This window comes from Zootoca vivipara, chromosome 1 (genome assembly GCF_965207765.1).
Source record: "Zootoca vivipara chromosome 1, rZooViv2.hap1.1, whole genome shotgun sequence".
Lineage (NCBI taxonomy): Eukaryota > Metazoa > Chordata > Lepidosauria > Squamata > Lacertidae > Zootoca > Zootoca vivipara.
In genome coordinates this window covers 37,077,176-37,091,335 of record NC_142582.1, presented here as the reverse complement: position 1 = coordinate 37,091,335, position 14,160 = coordinate 37,077,176, and the positions used below count along the sequence as shown (strand labels likewise).

The 14,160-nt window shown below is 41.5% G+C and overlaps 1 protein-coding gene across 1 annotated transcript in view; it reads right to left on the bottom strand.

Annotated features, from left to right (window-relative positions):
* The window catches only part of LRP1B (LDL receptor related protein 1B), a 743,096-nt gene that overhangs the window by 15,026 nt on the left and 713,910 nt on the right, over window positions 1–14,160 (bottom strand). Inside the window, exons 84-87 of the mRNA XM_060279545.2 lie at window positions 9,873–10,034; window positions 7,504–7,678; window positions 6,703–6,807; window positions 6,198–6,311 (exon numbers count right to left, since the gene is read on the bottom strand). Coding sequence (XP_060135528.2) covers window positions 6,198–6,311; window positions 6,703–6,807; window positions 7,504–7,678; window positions 9,873–10,034 — 556 coding nt within the window. The remainder of the gene's footprint in view (window positions 1–6,197; window positions 6,312–6,702; window positions 6,808–7,503; window positions 7,679–9,872; window positions 10,035–14,160) is intronic.

Sequence of the window (14,160 nt, the reverse complement as noted above, 5' to 3'; positions counted from 1 at the left end):
ATGGCTACGTCTTATTTTCGGAGAAACAGGGTATGTAGCCTAAATTAATGTTGAAAAATAATAATTAAAGCCAGAGTAGCTATCTATTGTTATAACTAACAGACTGTGTTCCTGGTACTAGCAATACTCATTTCAACACCTTTGAATGATGTAGGCGCAAATACTCAAAAACGGGGGAAATGGCATATTATAGTATGGCGGCAGTAGAAGATATATGTCCATCTATCTGTGGATGTGCTGTAAATCACAGAACCTTAATTTGGAGAAAAATCTTTCATACGTCAAATCTTAGTACCTTAACTTCGAAAACAGTGAAATTGGGTAGCTGGTTATAAATTATTATTATATTATTATTATAAATGGTGAACACATTAGGCACAAATCTAGCTAAGACTAACATTTCTATCTCCTATAAATTACCATAGGATCTCTACCCATAACTATTCTTGAAAGTGCTTAATGGTAGCTGGATTGGTTGCGAGTTTGGTTCTGGGGCTAATACAAGGTGCTCATATTAGTGTTTAAAGCCCTAAACAAATTAAGCCCAAAATATCTGAAATACCAGATCGTTCCCTGCAGATGCTCTTGTAGCTTAAGATCAATAGAGGGGCCCTACTTTGTATTATTATTATTATTATTATTATTATTATTATTATTATTATTATTTCAACTTACAGTATATCCTTGCCTGAAGGAGTCCATCTAAACAAAACGAATTTTAACCCCATACAGTATACAATTGGTAGTTCCACTGCCCTCAGTAGTGTTTGCTTTTTGAAGGGTGCAGGTGAAGACATCATCTGTGGCAGTTGTGGCATTCCCTCCCTATGGAGGTGCATCTGGCTCCTTCATTTTATAAGGAGGAATTCATCTGCTCTTTCTTTAAGCACAATCATTTATTCTTGCTAGACAGTAAAGTCCCCTTTTTCTTCTCCTGCATGCTGTTCTGGGGGTTCTCTTGACCCTCCAGAATGGATCTGGCGGAGGTGTGGAGGTGCAGAGGGAGAACTCCTATTGCACTAGTGGGATCTCTTGCACTGGCTTCTCCTAGTGTGAAGGATTGGTTGGGCTAAAGATACCTTTGTATGCTGAAGACATTCTCTCTACTCTGGCCTTTGACCCTTCAGACATATATTTTAGGACCCACTGCCAAATATCCCTCTGCCTGTAATTATTTTTGAACTTTTTTAAATAAAAAAATATTGAATTATAAATTGCTGTAACCAATCCTGTAATGGTGAAGTGTGGATAAGATTAATAATTAATTGTGCTTTCCTCTTCTCAAAATCTGCATTAGTGGGTGAAATGTTGAGAACTTTGGGCATCAAGTAAAGCCCTTGCTTTACTTACTTATGAACAACAGTACCTGTTCTGACACAGCAATCTACACTTGCCCTATATCTTTCATTCCTTCTCCCCCTGACTTTTCCACTGTTCATGAAGACTTCATATATGTAATAAAAACTAAAATTCTCAAATAAAGTATATTAGAATTGTTGGTTGTGGTTTAGACCACTTTCTGTAAACAGAAGACTAGTTGCAGCAAAGGGTTCCTTGTAATGGTACTATCCTTGCCTTGTATTCCCCTCAGAATGTTACTTCCAACACTTTTCTGTGTCAAAAGGGAACCTTTTGAATCCAACCTATTATTTACATACTGCAATCACATGATTAGAGCATTTTATCCTTAGAATAATTTTCTGAAATATATTCATAGATTCACTTGAATCAGTGCTTACAGAAACAGAGTTTTGTGATTGGTGTTATCTGAAAAGATTCTGCAGAATTTATGCTGGAAAAAGGTGTGTGCCTATTCTAGACTAAAAATTGTACATTTTAAAGGACCTGATTTTGAAGGAAAAAATCAAAATATTTTTGATGATATTGTTTAATTTTAAAATGTTCTTATAAACTTGTTATAGTTCAGTACGCTGCAGAGTAGTATTTTTCAAAAGAAAATGGTTAAGAAATGGTTAAGAAAATGTTAGTGATTGTTGTTGTATTATACAGTTCTGTCACTTGACGGAGGTATAGATGAATGCATATGGATGTTTCATATCATTCATAAAATATCAATTGTTTGATGAGAACAATAGTTTTCTACAAGAGCCATATCCATTTTTAAGGGTAAATATTCAATCAATCCACATTGTAGGCTGAAGCACTGATGGCATTTTGCCATTCTGCAGTGTACTCACGGTAACTAAAGTGGCATTCGTAAAAGGAGTGTTTTGCATATATTTGTGATTCACTGATATCTGAGCTATCGAATGATTTAACGGGGCAGTCCTGTACATATCCACTGAACAACAGGTCCCAATGAGTTCAGTCTAAGATAATGCCTAAGATCAGTCTCTGTTTTTGATTACATTAGGTAACTAATGTGTCTTGGTTGGTCTTCAACCTTTCTTCACATTTGAGTAGAGTAGATTTATATCTTCAGGATGATATGGCTTAGGACAAATGAAATGAGCTGGTTAATGTAAAATGATGATGATGCTGCTTCAGGAAGCAATGGCAGTGTTTATAAGGGAGACAGAAAGAGTGGTCTATTTTGGATCTGTGTGCCTTGGATTTATTTGGGCAGCCACGTATGTTTAGATGAACCATATTAGAGAGCCTTTTTATTGCTTTTAGCTTCAAAGAGGAAGTATAACTCAATATTGCCTGTTTACATATCATTTTATAAAGAACAGATGATGAAAGACAACATTCTATGAGATTCAATAATAAACCTCTTATCTTAGGGCAGTACCTTTATTAGGCCAAAATGTTGCAAATACAGTGGTACCTCGGGTTACAGACGCTTCAGGTTACAGACTCCGCTAACCTAGAAATAGTACCTCGGGTTAAGAACTTTGATTCAGGATGAGAAGAGAAATTGTGCGGTGGTAGCAGCAGGAGTCCCCATTACTGGTAGCTAAAGTGGTACCTCAGGTTAAGAACAGTTTCAGGTTAAAAACGGACCTCCGGAATGAATTAAGTTCTTAACCTAATGTACCACTGTAGTGTGCAAGCTTATGAGTTTTCTGGAAATCTTCATCAAGCTAGAGTAACAAAGCAAGAGGGCTGGGGGATGGGTAAGTGCATGGTGATAAAGCCATGGATCTCAGACTGTGGTTTGGTAAGTCTTAAGACAGAATGTGAGAAGAGGCAGCAGACATTTCATTGAGGTTCTGTAGGTGCTCACACATGGTGATATTGTGGCTGGCCTAATAATGGTATAGCCTTAAGACGGATTTTTTAATTCAGCATTGCTACCTTCTTGTGTGACTTGAAAAATATCAAATTGAATCAGTGGAATCCTAAACTGGGATCTTATATAACTTTTGTAGTTCTATTCTTTGGCTGAATAGTCCTTCCATTTTCTAGGAAAGATGCCCAATTTGGTTCATGGTACTTTTTAAAATTATCTTATTAGACCTGCTGTCTTGGGGAGGGATCTATCAATCCATCTATAACACACACCCATGTATGTGAACTCCAGCTTTTAGGAATATATTCCTTGCTTAATATCCCTTAAAACATCCCAAACTCTGTCATGCTTATGCTTTGGGTCATGGCAAAATACTGGGAGCTACTGCAAATAAAATAGGGGTGAACAGTCTCGAGCTCAGGAAATGAAAGTAGCCCTCCATACCTTTCTGCCTGGCCACACCACCTCCTCAGGACCACCCCCTCACCCCAGTTCTGCTCCACATCATCCTTAAGTCCTTTTGGCTGTCTGGAATGCATCCTTGAATTAGAATAATGCTCCCTGCCTGGTAGGGCTGGGCGAAATATCAATATATTGTCCAAAACCAGTTTGAAGTCCATGTCATGATATTCTTTGATCTAGCAGTATATCATGATGTGTGCGCTATGCAAAGTCACAATGTGAGGAAAACTATGAGATTTTGATTCCTGCAGCCCCTGTTAACTCTGCTTGCTCAGCTCTTCGCTGCCTCTTGCAGCAGGTAGAGAATCACAAGAGCAGGCACCAGCAAAAATTAGGATGTGGGGGAAACCCGTTAAGACTGCCAGTGCCCCTGCAAAGTTTCAGACATTGTGATGATTGTGATATATCAGTATACAGTGGTGCCTCGCTAGACGAATGCCCTGTTAGACGAATTTTCCGCTATGCGAATAGGTTTTGCGATCGGAGGTTGCCTCGCAAGACGAGGTTTTTTTTCTATGGCCGCCGCTTCGTCTTCTGAAGCATGGCCATAAAAACCTCGGATCACAAAACCTACAGGGCATTCCTCTAGCAAAAGGGGAACGGGCTGCAGCACAGGAAGTAGGCAAAGGAAGATCAGCTGAGAGGCGCTGACAGCTGTCACTGCCTCTCAGCTGATCTTCCTTTGCCTTCTTCCTGCGCTGCAGCTCGTTCCCCTTTGTGTTCTGCTGGTCTCTGCCGGTGAGGGGCAACCGGCAGAGACTAGCGGAACACAAAGGCTGTAGCGTGGGAAGAAGGGGGGAGAAGTGGATTCTTCCCCCCCGCCGCCTGGGGGGGAAGCGGAGGATCCTCCGCTCCCCACCACCACTGCGGGGATTGGATGAGGCTGGAGAAGCCTCGTCCGATCCCGGGCACTGTGTTGGGGGGGAAAGCTGAGGATCCTGCGCTTTCCCCCCCACCGCCAGACAGGGGCTTGCTAGGCGCCGTTGGAACGGCAGCTAGCAAGCCTGCTGTTGTGAAGGGGGGCGGTGGGAGCAGCGCCCGAAAGGAGCCCTTTCGGGCACTGCTCCTGCCGCCCACCCCCTCACCTGGGCAGGCTTGCTAGGCGTCGTTGGAATGGCGGCTAGCAAGCCTGCTTTTGCGGGGGCGGCGAAACACCCCCGCATCGATGCACTCCGGGTGAAGGGGCCGAAGCGCGCCGATGCAGGGGCAGTTTTACCGGCTGCCTTCCCCAAGCCAAGGGGAACGCAGCCTGCAAAACACCCCCGCACCGGCGGATCTGCGGGCGGGGGGAGGGAAGAACGGAGGATCATGATGTGTCTAGTTCACATCTTAAAAACAGAATCTTTTTCTTACTAAACTCATTCACCGATAGTCTTTACCCAAAGGAGAGCCATATATAAAGAAGGAAAGAGAAATGCCATACTTCCAGCAGGCTGCTGGCAGAATGTTTGAACTGTGAAAAATGAAAATGGCCAAGTTGAGAACTGTTTATTTGTAGCAGCAGCAGCAGCAGCATTACAATGCTCTTTAAGACTGCTAAGTGTATGGATTGGCATGAGCACATAGGTGCACCCATTGGGAATGTGTCACATTGTGTGTAAGGTTCTCCATGCTCCTCAAGCAATCCAGATGGGAAGCAGCTTTCAAACATTAGCGGACCACAGTGGCCCCACCATAACAAAATGTTGCTTTCAGTGATATGCGGCAGCCCTAAATTATGCCCACAAAACACAGTGTATGCTTTCTGCTTTCTGCTTGTTTCTATCACTTGGTTTAAGCATACTTAATTGTATGTGGGACATAGCTGCCAAGTTCTCCCCTAAGGGAAATTCCCTTATGCTGAATAGGCTTTCTCACAAGAAAAGGGAAAACTTGGCAGCTATGGTGTGGGATTGCACCTAGTCTCAGTTTCAAATTCAAGATAATTCATTTTCCTGTTGCACAAGACAAGTGTAGCTTCATGTTTTTGATCTGCATATCTGAATTGTGATTAAAATTTGGGAATAAATGAAGATAAATTGTACATAGTAAAGAGATAAGGCAGATCTTCTAATTTGTTGTTTGGAGTAATTGCTTTAAAAATTCTTTTCTATTACATTGATTAAGATGTTTATCACTTCCAACAGCTGACAAACTGTCTGCTTTCCTTGTTCAATTAATCTGTACATTGTAGAATTAAAGTTAAGGTTTCAGAATATCAAATGATGTATTTATGTGTAGTTTGGCATTTTTTATAAACTTCAAGCTATTTAAATATAGACGTATTTATGAACCTCCTGACATGTCACCTTCTTGTCATTATGTAGATAAATAGTAGTATAATATCATGTTCCAATAATATAGCAATAGTATATCTGACACTATTTTAATACACTCATTAGCTCAAGACTACACAAAAGCTACATTTTATTGCACAAATGAACCCTGAGATTAAGTATAAATTGTGAAATGTATATGGATGTGCATGATGTGAACCAATGAACTGTGGCCTGAAATGATGTCACAAAATGCGCAGCATTAAGTGGAAGGTTAAACCTACTTGCATCTCGGTTCATTAAACGCAGTTAAAGTGCAAATTCCCTCATTCTGACAGTAGTAATCACAAGGGTTCACTTTCTGGTCACAGCGCTGACTTTTAAATCCCACAGAGCATCTGCAGAATTTCAGTAAAATACAGCTAAATAAATAAATATTCTGCCTTTTTTTGCCGAACATATTTCAAATGCATAGATAGTAGATAGATAGATATACCACATTTGATGCTAAAACGTACAAGGAGAAAATAGGCTCAGCATATCTATCTATGCACTAATTCAAGTGGGTACAAAGAGCAGTTATAACATATACTATGTAATTAAAGATGCCAATCACCCCTCTATCATTTCCAGTTAAAACTCTGAAAACTGTCAAAACCCCAAAAAAGACCTGGATCAGCAAAAAATTCATTACCACCACACTTGGTAAGAAAAGAAGATAAAATGGCACAAGGAATTGATTGAGTGTAAAAATGTTCTAATAATTGTCAGATACAGCAGCATACTCACAGACAGACGGGTATGTTTGTCTCTGGATCCAACTGACATATACCACCATTGTAGCAATAGCCATCACATAATTGACAACTGGATGCAATCTTTCCATTTGTGCAGCTATAGGAGAAACATCATTACTGTTAGATACACTATTACTGTTGAATGCAGATTCTAGAAACCAAAGTCATAAAATAGTCACTCCCAACCCATGTTTACATTGTCAGTTATTTGATTCTACAAGGTTGAAAAAAAGATAATGCATAGGAAGGTCAGAAGCCCTTGGATAAAAAATAAATATACGAAGATAAGCAAATTGTTCATATCTGGATGGTCCTGACAGTTCCATAGTAAAACACATGCCAATTATCCTAATTGTTGTGATATGAAAACAGCAGACTGGTCCTTATTCTGAGATGAATGATTGAACAATGTGAATTTATATCCAGGTAAGAAACAGAAGTCACTGATTAATATGTCACATTTTTAGCAGGGAAGTGAAGGTACTAATGATTTCCATCCCTCCCATTCTCACAGACACACACAGAGAGAGAGAATTTCCTGGGATATTTCTTCTTCTTGCCTTCTGGCTTGTTTTGAATCTCTGTGTCAATCGGAACAATTGGTATATATGTGTATTTTAAAATCTCATATGTATGGCACCAACTCAAGTTCAAGTACATTTGAACCACTGACTTGATATGCAAGTAGTCACACTGTGTGCCACTACTTTGATACATGTCGATTAACTCTGCATGCATTGCACTGTTAAAATATTTTCCTCCTATTTAACTATTTATCATAATGTAGACTTACTTGCACATTATGTCATCGCTTTCCTTGTCCAGAATGCACTGCCCTCCATGGCATTTTATACATTTGTCTGTTTCACACTTTGGACCTTCATATCGTAGAGGACAGACACATTCTACATTGCCATCATCAGCAATGGTGCAGGATTCAGAATTAACACAATAATGATGGCAAACATCTGCAACGAATAAACATTTCATACATTGCAAGTAATAAAAATAGGATATCTACACCTCATCAAACCCCTCCTTAATACAGGCCCATCCATACAATTTGAAAACTCACTTAAGAGCTACCCATATTTTTGGCCGTGTTTGGCTAGTTGACACAGTTCCAACAATTTCCTGTACCTTCCACACTGCTCTCAAGCATTGCCCTAACATTTCCCATTGTTACAGGATCAGCCTATCAAGAGCTAGAATAGGTAAACTTTGCTTACATGGCAGTCATCTTGGGTTTTAAAAACACAAGGCTATGCTCAAACCACTTTGCTTTCTCTTATAGACAAGGGCTTATTCTCTTCATTGTGTGTGAATGTGTTTGTTATAATTGCTGTCCTGCATATATAATATATGGCAAATTTACATTAATTACTGTGCATTTAGTTTGTGTGTACTTTCTCTTATAATAAGTCATGCTTCTGTGTAATCTTTGAGAGTGTGTTTGTAAGGGGTGGTGTAGGTACACATTTAGGACAGTGTGCAGTGGTTTCCACACAAAAGCTGAGAGATTATGACTGGCCCAAGGTCACTCAGTGAGCTTCATGCTGGTGCAGAAATTTGAACGCTGGCCTCCCATCCTCACTGTATAACACACTGACTCTCTCTCTCAAAATTTTGATTTAAAATTTTGCTCCTCTCCTATTTAAGGGATAATACTACTGGCCTGGATTACAAGATTCTTGTAAAATTACTCCAACAATGCATGAGGAACATACCAAGGCCATAATGGTGTTGTAAGTGTTGTTTATTATAATGAATAAGTGATAAGCTACATAAGCCTATTTGGAGGTAATTGTTCTCTACCTTAAGCCACAAAGTCTAATATATATTTAGGCAACAACTGTTTACCATAAATAATTCTCAAATCCTTGGAAGCATTAAATAAATAACACCCCTTCCTTCTCCTTACTTTTATTTGCTCATTAATGGATTTAGTTTATCTGAAATACGCTGTTATTTTAGACTATGTCAGCAGACATTCAAATCTGATAATCAACACACAGTGTAGCAAGTACCCTTAAATTTACATTTAAATGAATTCTTTTTTTAAAAAAAATGATGTTTGCAGAAGCAGTCAACCAGAAACAATTTGTCTGGCTTTTGAGTAAGCCTCAAGTAAATATTTTTTTCTTAATCTGTGTGTCTGTCTGCATTGATTTATGTACTATATTGTTTTCAAATACCCAATTCAAGTTATTTTAGGATCCATAGAGTTTATTCAATACCAAGAAGAACAGAATCACAATTATTGCTGGGGGGTTTTCATTAAAAGCTTTGTATTTATTTAATAGTCTGCCTACTATAAATGTGCTCAATGGAAATTCTATTTAAGATGCATGTGATTTTCTTTCTTTCTTTTGCTGTTTGACAGATCTTGCTGTATACAAATGAAACACTTGAGTATAATATAATAACTCATTTTATCAGAACTGTTCCACGGTTTTCTTCTGGCTCTTCCAATTTTACAGTAAGAAAAAAATTAAATACTTCGTGGCTTTGTTGAATCTTTTTATTAGTTTGCAACTTTGTTTTTGTGCTTTTTATTAATGGTGGATGTTGTGATTTAAAAATGGGCATAGCCAAGATTTTTGTTAGTGGGGGGCAGAACCTCTGATTTGTATTGATTTTGATTTAGGCAGGCAGGTGTCCCCCCTGCCCCCCCTGGCTATGCCCATGGATTTAAATTATGGCTGTAACGAGTGACATGCCATGATGTGGATATAATCAAAAATATAAATAAGAGCCTCCTCTTTGAAGGTTATGAAAACAATGCAAGGCACAGAAAGCACTTTTTCAGAGGGTGGCTCTAAAAGCTCTGGAATGCTCTGTCCAGTGTGTGTTCATTCCTGCTTATTTTAGAAAGCTTTGTAAAGCTGGTTTCAGCAGGCCTTTCTGGAGCTTTGAAATTGTACATAATAGCACTGGCTGCTTGATGATGGTTCTGTTACTATTTTGATTGTCTGGTTAGGGTTGCTTTTTATTACAACGTAAATTTTAATTATACGGTTTAATTCCGCATGCTGGCTGCCCTCAAGTGTCTAGAAGAAGCTATCATTTTTTAAAATAAAAAAATGCAGTTCGCGCAGGTTGCTATTCATGTTTTAAACTTGCAAAGCTTTAAGTTTGCTGCCTTATATTGATAATACTTACAATATTGGCATCTGTCACCAGTATATTCAGGCTGACAATGGCAACGGGGCTGATTTCCAGCGGTGACAGTGCAGGTCCCCCCATTTTGGCAAAAATGATCACAAACTGTTTTGTTGCAGTTTGGACCTGTAAAGCCCACTGTACAGCTGCATGTAGGCCTTCCTAGAAGACAGAAATTGAATTTGTAAAACTAAGTATGTATTTTTGACTGAAAAATATACAAGTGCAGTTAAGGAAAAAAATGTATGTTACAGACCAATTATCATTCATGCCATGCACAACTAAACATTTTATAATTACTACTCAAATAAGGTAAAGGTAAAGGGACCCCTGACCATTAGGTCCAGTCGTGACCGACTCTGGAGTTGCGCGCTCATCTCGCATTATTGGCCGAGGGAGCCGGCGTATAGCTTCCAGGTCATGTGGCCAGCATGACAAAGCCGCTTCTGGCAAACCAGAGCAGCACATGGAAACGCCGTTTACCTTCCCGCTGTAGCGGTTCCTATTTATCTACTTGCATTTTGACGTGCTTTCGAACTGCTAGGTTGGCAGGAGCTGGGACCAAGCAACGGGAGCTCACCCCGTCACAGGGATTCGAACTGCCGACCTTCTGATCAGCAAGTCCTAGGCTCAGTGGTTTAACCACAGCGCCACCTGGGTCCCACTCAAATAAAGGAAACTTAAATTTAATAACATTAGCAGAAAGAATAGCAGCAGGTCCATAGGTGAAATGGAGGAACAATAAGTGATTTTGGCCCCTGTTTATGTTACGCAAATTCTAAATTTTCTTCTGAAATTCATTTAACATTTAAGGGTTATAAAGTATGGGTTTTTTTTTTTTTTTGCTGAACAGAATGTACAGGGCCTCAATGAGTCACTTTTTTATTACAGATCTAGTGTCTTAAATGATAGTCAATTCATTTTAAATGTGTGCTTCATTATTACAAAATAAGCAGCTGCAACTATGATAGGACGGGTTCCCCATTACAGAGAGCACGATTTGCGGTGGGGGCTGAAAACCACGCCTATGGCAAAGGTGGGGGCATGAGTGGCCACCGTTTGATTGGTTAAGGGCTGTTGTTGGGCAAATTGGTATGTATCATTTTGTGAATCAAACCTTGGGGTGTATTTAAGCTTAACGTTGGTTTTTCTGGACCCTTCTCTTTGGCTGCGTTTCTGATCACTCGAAGCACTTCTGGAGGACAGTGGAGCAATCTTCTCATTGTCTGGTTACATTTTGTTATTTTCCCCTTTGTTCTAATCCTCTCCAGTCCCTTAATTAATTTAACTCCCCTTCCCCCCCTTTTTTCTGCTTGATTTCCCACCCCTCCCCTGGTGGGGTCTTTGTCACCCCAGGAGTGCTGTTTGGCCTCTTACCTGGCCTTTGGGAAGATTCTCCCTGTACCTCTGAGCACTACCCATGCGTTACCCTCCTTGGTTTGCCTTTCCTGATAGGGGCTTTCTTGCAAAAAGGTGCCCCCCCCATTTTGCCCGTTTTATAATTGTAGGCTAGTCAGGGCTGTTCCAAGCCTGGCTGGAATCTCTTTTGTTTATAGTATTCCTAAGGTTGGCTTTATTTTGGGTGTGTGCAGCATTTGTTGGCTGAATTTTAATTTTGCCTTGGGGCTTGAGTACCATTTTGGGCTGCTTCTTTTCGCAGCCATCGCCATTGGGTGTGAGGCTTGTCATGAGACAAAGATTCTTAAGAGCAGAAGCAGTGAGGCCTACACGGCCCATACAGATCATTCAAGCCTAAGCCTGCTACTGTGCTCTCTCTAAAATGTATCTGTTTGCTTGCAGGCTCAGTGTGTGTGTGTAACTGCCTGAATGTGCTGTTGTTGCTAATGCATATCTGTGGCAGACAGAGTGGAGCCAGTGACTCTCTGTGCCTTCAATGACTATGAGCACTCTGTGTATGCTCTTTAACTATGCTATTTCTGAGCCAGTTTATTTTCTTAAAGTATGTTTTGCCCTGATGATAATGGTAGTAGTGGTGGTAGTAATAATAATGATAATAATTGTTATGGTTATTATTATTATCATTTATTTGTATCCCGCCCATCCGGTTGGGTTTCCCCAGCCACTTTGGGCGGCTTCCAACAAAGATTAAAATACATTGAAGGTGCATTGAAGGGTTGGTGTCGCTGGTTCCTCACATGTTTTTAGTTCTTTGCAGATTATGGTGGGGCCTTTTCAGATGCTTCCAGAGGTTGCCTCTCCCAAAGGAAGGAAGGAAGCGTCATCGGAGGCAGTGATCCAGAAGGAGGCAAAGAGGAGCGGGGACGATGATTCCACTTCATCGTCAGTCTGTGCCAGTCTCTCCCAGGTCTCTAGAGGTTGCATCTCATGCAGAGGATGACTTGCTGGTCCGCCGGGCACCATCTTCTGGAGGGAAGTGGCATCAGCGTCGTCTTGCCCTGGCATGTTGAGACAGGATCAAGGATCTGGGTCTTTGGCGGAAGACACTCTGCCAGTGCCGGCCGGAACATTTTCGGGCAGCATATGCAACTCTCGCCCAGTCCTTATTCATCCCTGCGACCTTGAAAGTGTATAGCATCAAAGTGTTGGCCACAATGGCCTATGCTGCACCTTTATGGGCGGCCTTTGCAAATCTCTCACCTTTTGAGTCGCTTCAAAGCCAATTCTTACGCCGACTTCTAAAATTACCAACATGCTCTTGCCCAGGCACCTCCAGACAGGATCCTGTATATGAGTCTTTGGCAGTTGACAGTCTCCAAGTCCCGGCTAGAATGTATCCAGGTGGAAACCACTGACATCTCCAGAGGTTGCATCCCAGAAGAGGATGCTTGTTGGTACACCGGGTGCCATCTTCGGGAAGGAAGCGGCAGCGGTGTCGGTGATCCAAGATGAGTATATTGAGGGGTGGGGATGGCGATTCCAATACCTTGGCATGTATATCCCTCATGGGCTATGATGCGATTCAGTTGGTACCTTGGACCTCTACAGGGGTCTGGGGGGGCCATCCCCTCCCTTCAGGCCCATCGCAGGTGGGGAAATCTTTAAAGTCTTGGCTTAATGGCTTTCAAATATTACAGGGTTACGCTTACTTTCCCCAAAACGCGCCCTGCAGGGGTCTTGGGGACAAGGTTGGGTGGACTTCCGATGGGGCTCCACCTCTTGAATGGCTTCCCCTGAGCATTATGAGTGAGGCAGACGTGCTGGAAGCCGGTTTAGCAGCAGAATTTGGGTCTGCAATAGCGGTTCTTGTTAGCCATGGCCCTGTGTGTGTGTGTGTGTGTGTGTATATATATATATATATACATATATATATATATATATATATGTATATATATGTATATGTATATGTATATATATTTATACATACGCAGCTGTGTGGGAGGTGCCCTTGGGTATCAGTCATACACTGCTTGCCCTATCAGCAGGGCCCCCACCATGCTTTTGATAGAGTGCCCCCCCCTGCAGCAACCCAAATCACCTCCTCCCCAGGCTGATCCGAGGTTGATAAACATGTGTCAATATCCCTTGCCCTTGGTGGCACCCCACTGATTTTATTCATCTTTGATTTTATTTGTCCCCTTTGGGATTATACCTAGTATATCCCTTCTGCCTTCTGCCTGATCCATTATTGATTGCATCGCACAGCCCCCCCCCCCCAACCGACTCCATTCCAGTGGAAGTCCTTGGATCAGGTGGTTGAGCACATTTAAGGCAACACGGCACTCTCAGTGGGACATAGCTTTTCTATTGTAAGGTGATGCCAATGGGCTGCGCAATCGCTTGTGCTGTATTCTAGTCCTTTTGGTACTTTCCTTCATAGGGCCTCTCAAGTTTGGCATGGTTCACTGGGGTGACCCATTATAACGTTTGTTTGCTTTCTGGGCTAGATCAGGTGTCACCTGCATCGGCACAGCCTCCCTGGTCGCCTCTTCTTCCCCACTGAGGAGTCGGGGGTTCTGTGGGCGGCGGTTAGACAGAGGGCCCGATGACCTTCCTTTTAATTAGGAAACCAATGGGTCATCAATGCTTGAATATTCCATTTGCCTTTGGAGGGGCTGTCTGCCCTGGAGGAAGTTATTTTGTAATACTTCCTTTGTAGCGAGTGATGCTTGTCAGATCTGCTCTGGATGGGTGGTCTGTATCTTGCAATGAGTGTGGTTGCCCCTGGTTGCCACTTCTGTTCTACAGGAAACGGGGTGGAACCCATGCCCAGGTTGCAATTCCTATGTTAATGCTATGGTAGTTCACCATGGCATTATGCCTTGAACCGGCTCAGTGCTTCAGGTTCACTATGATGCTAAGTTCTTGA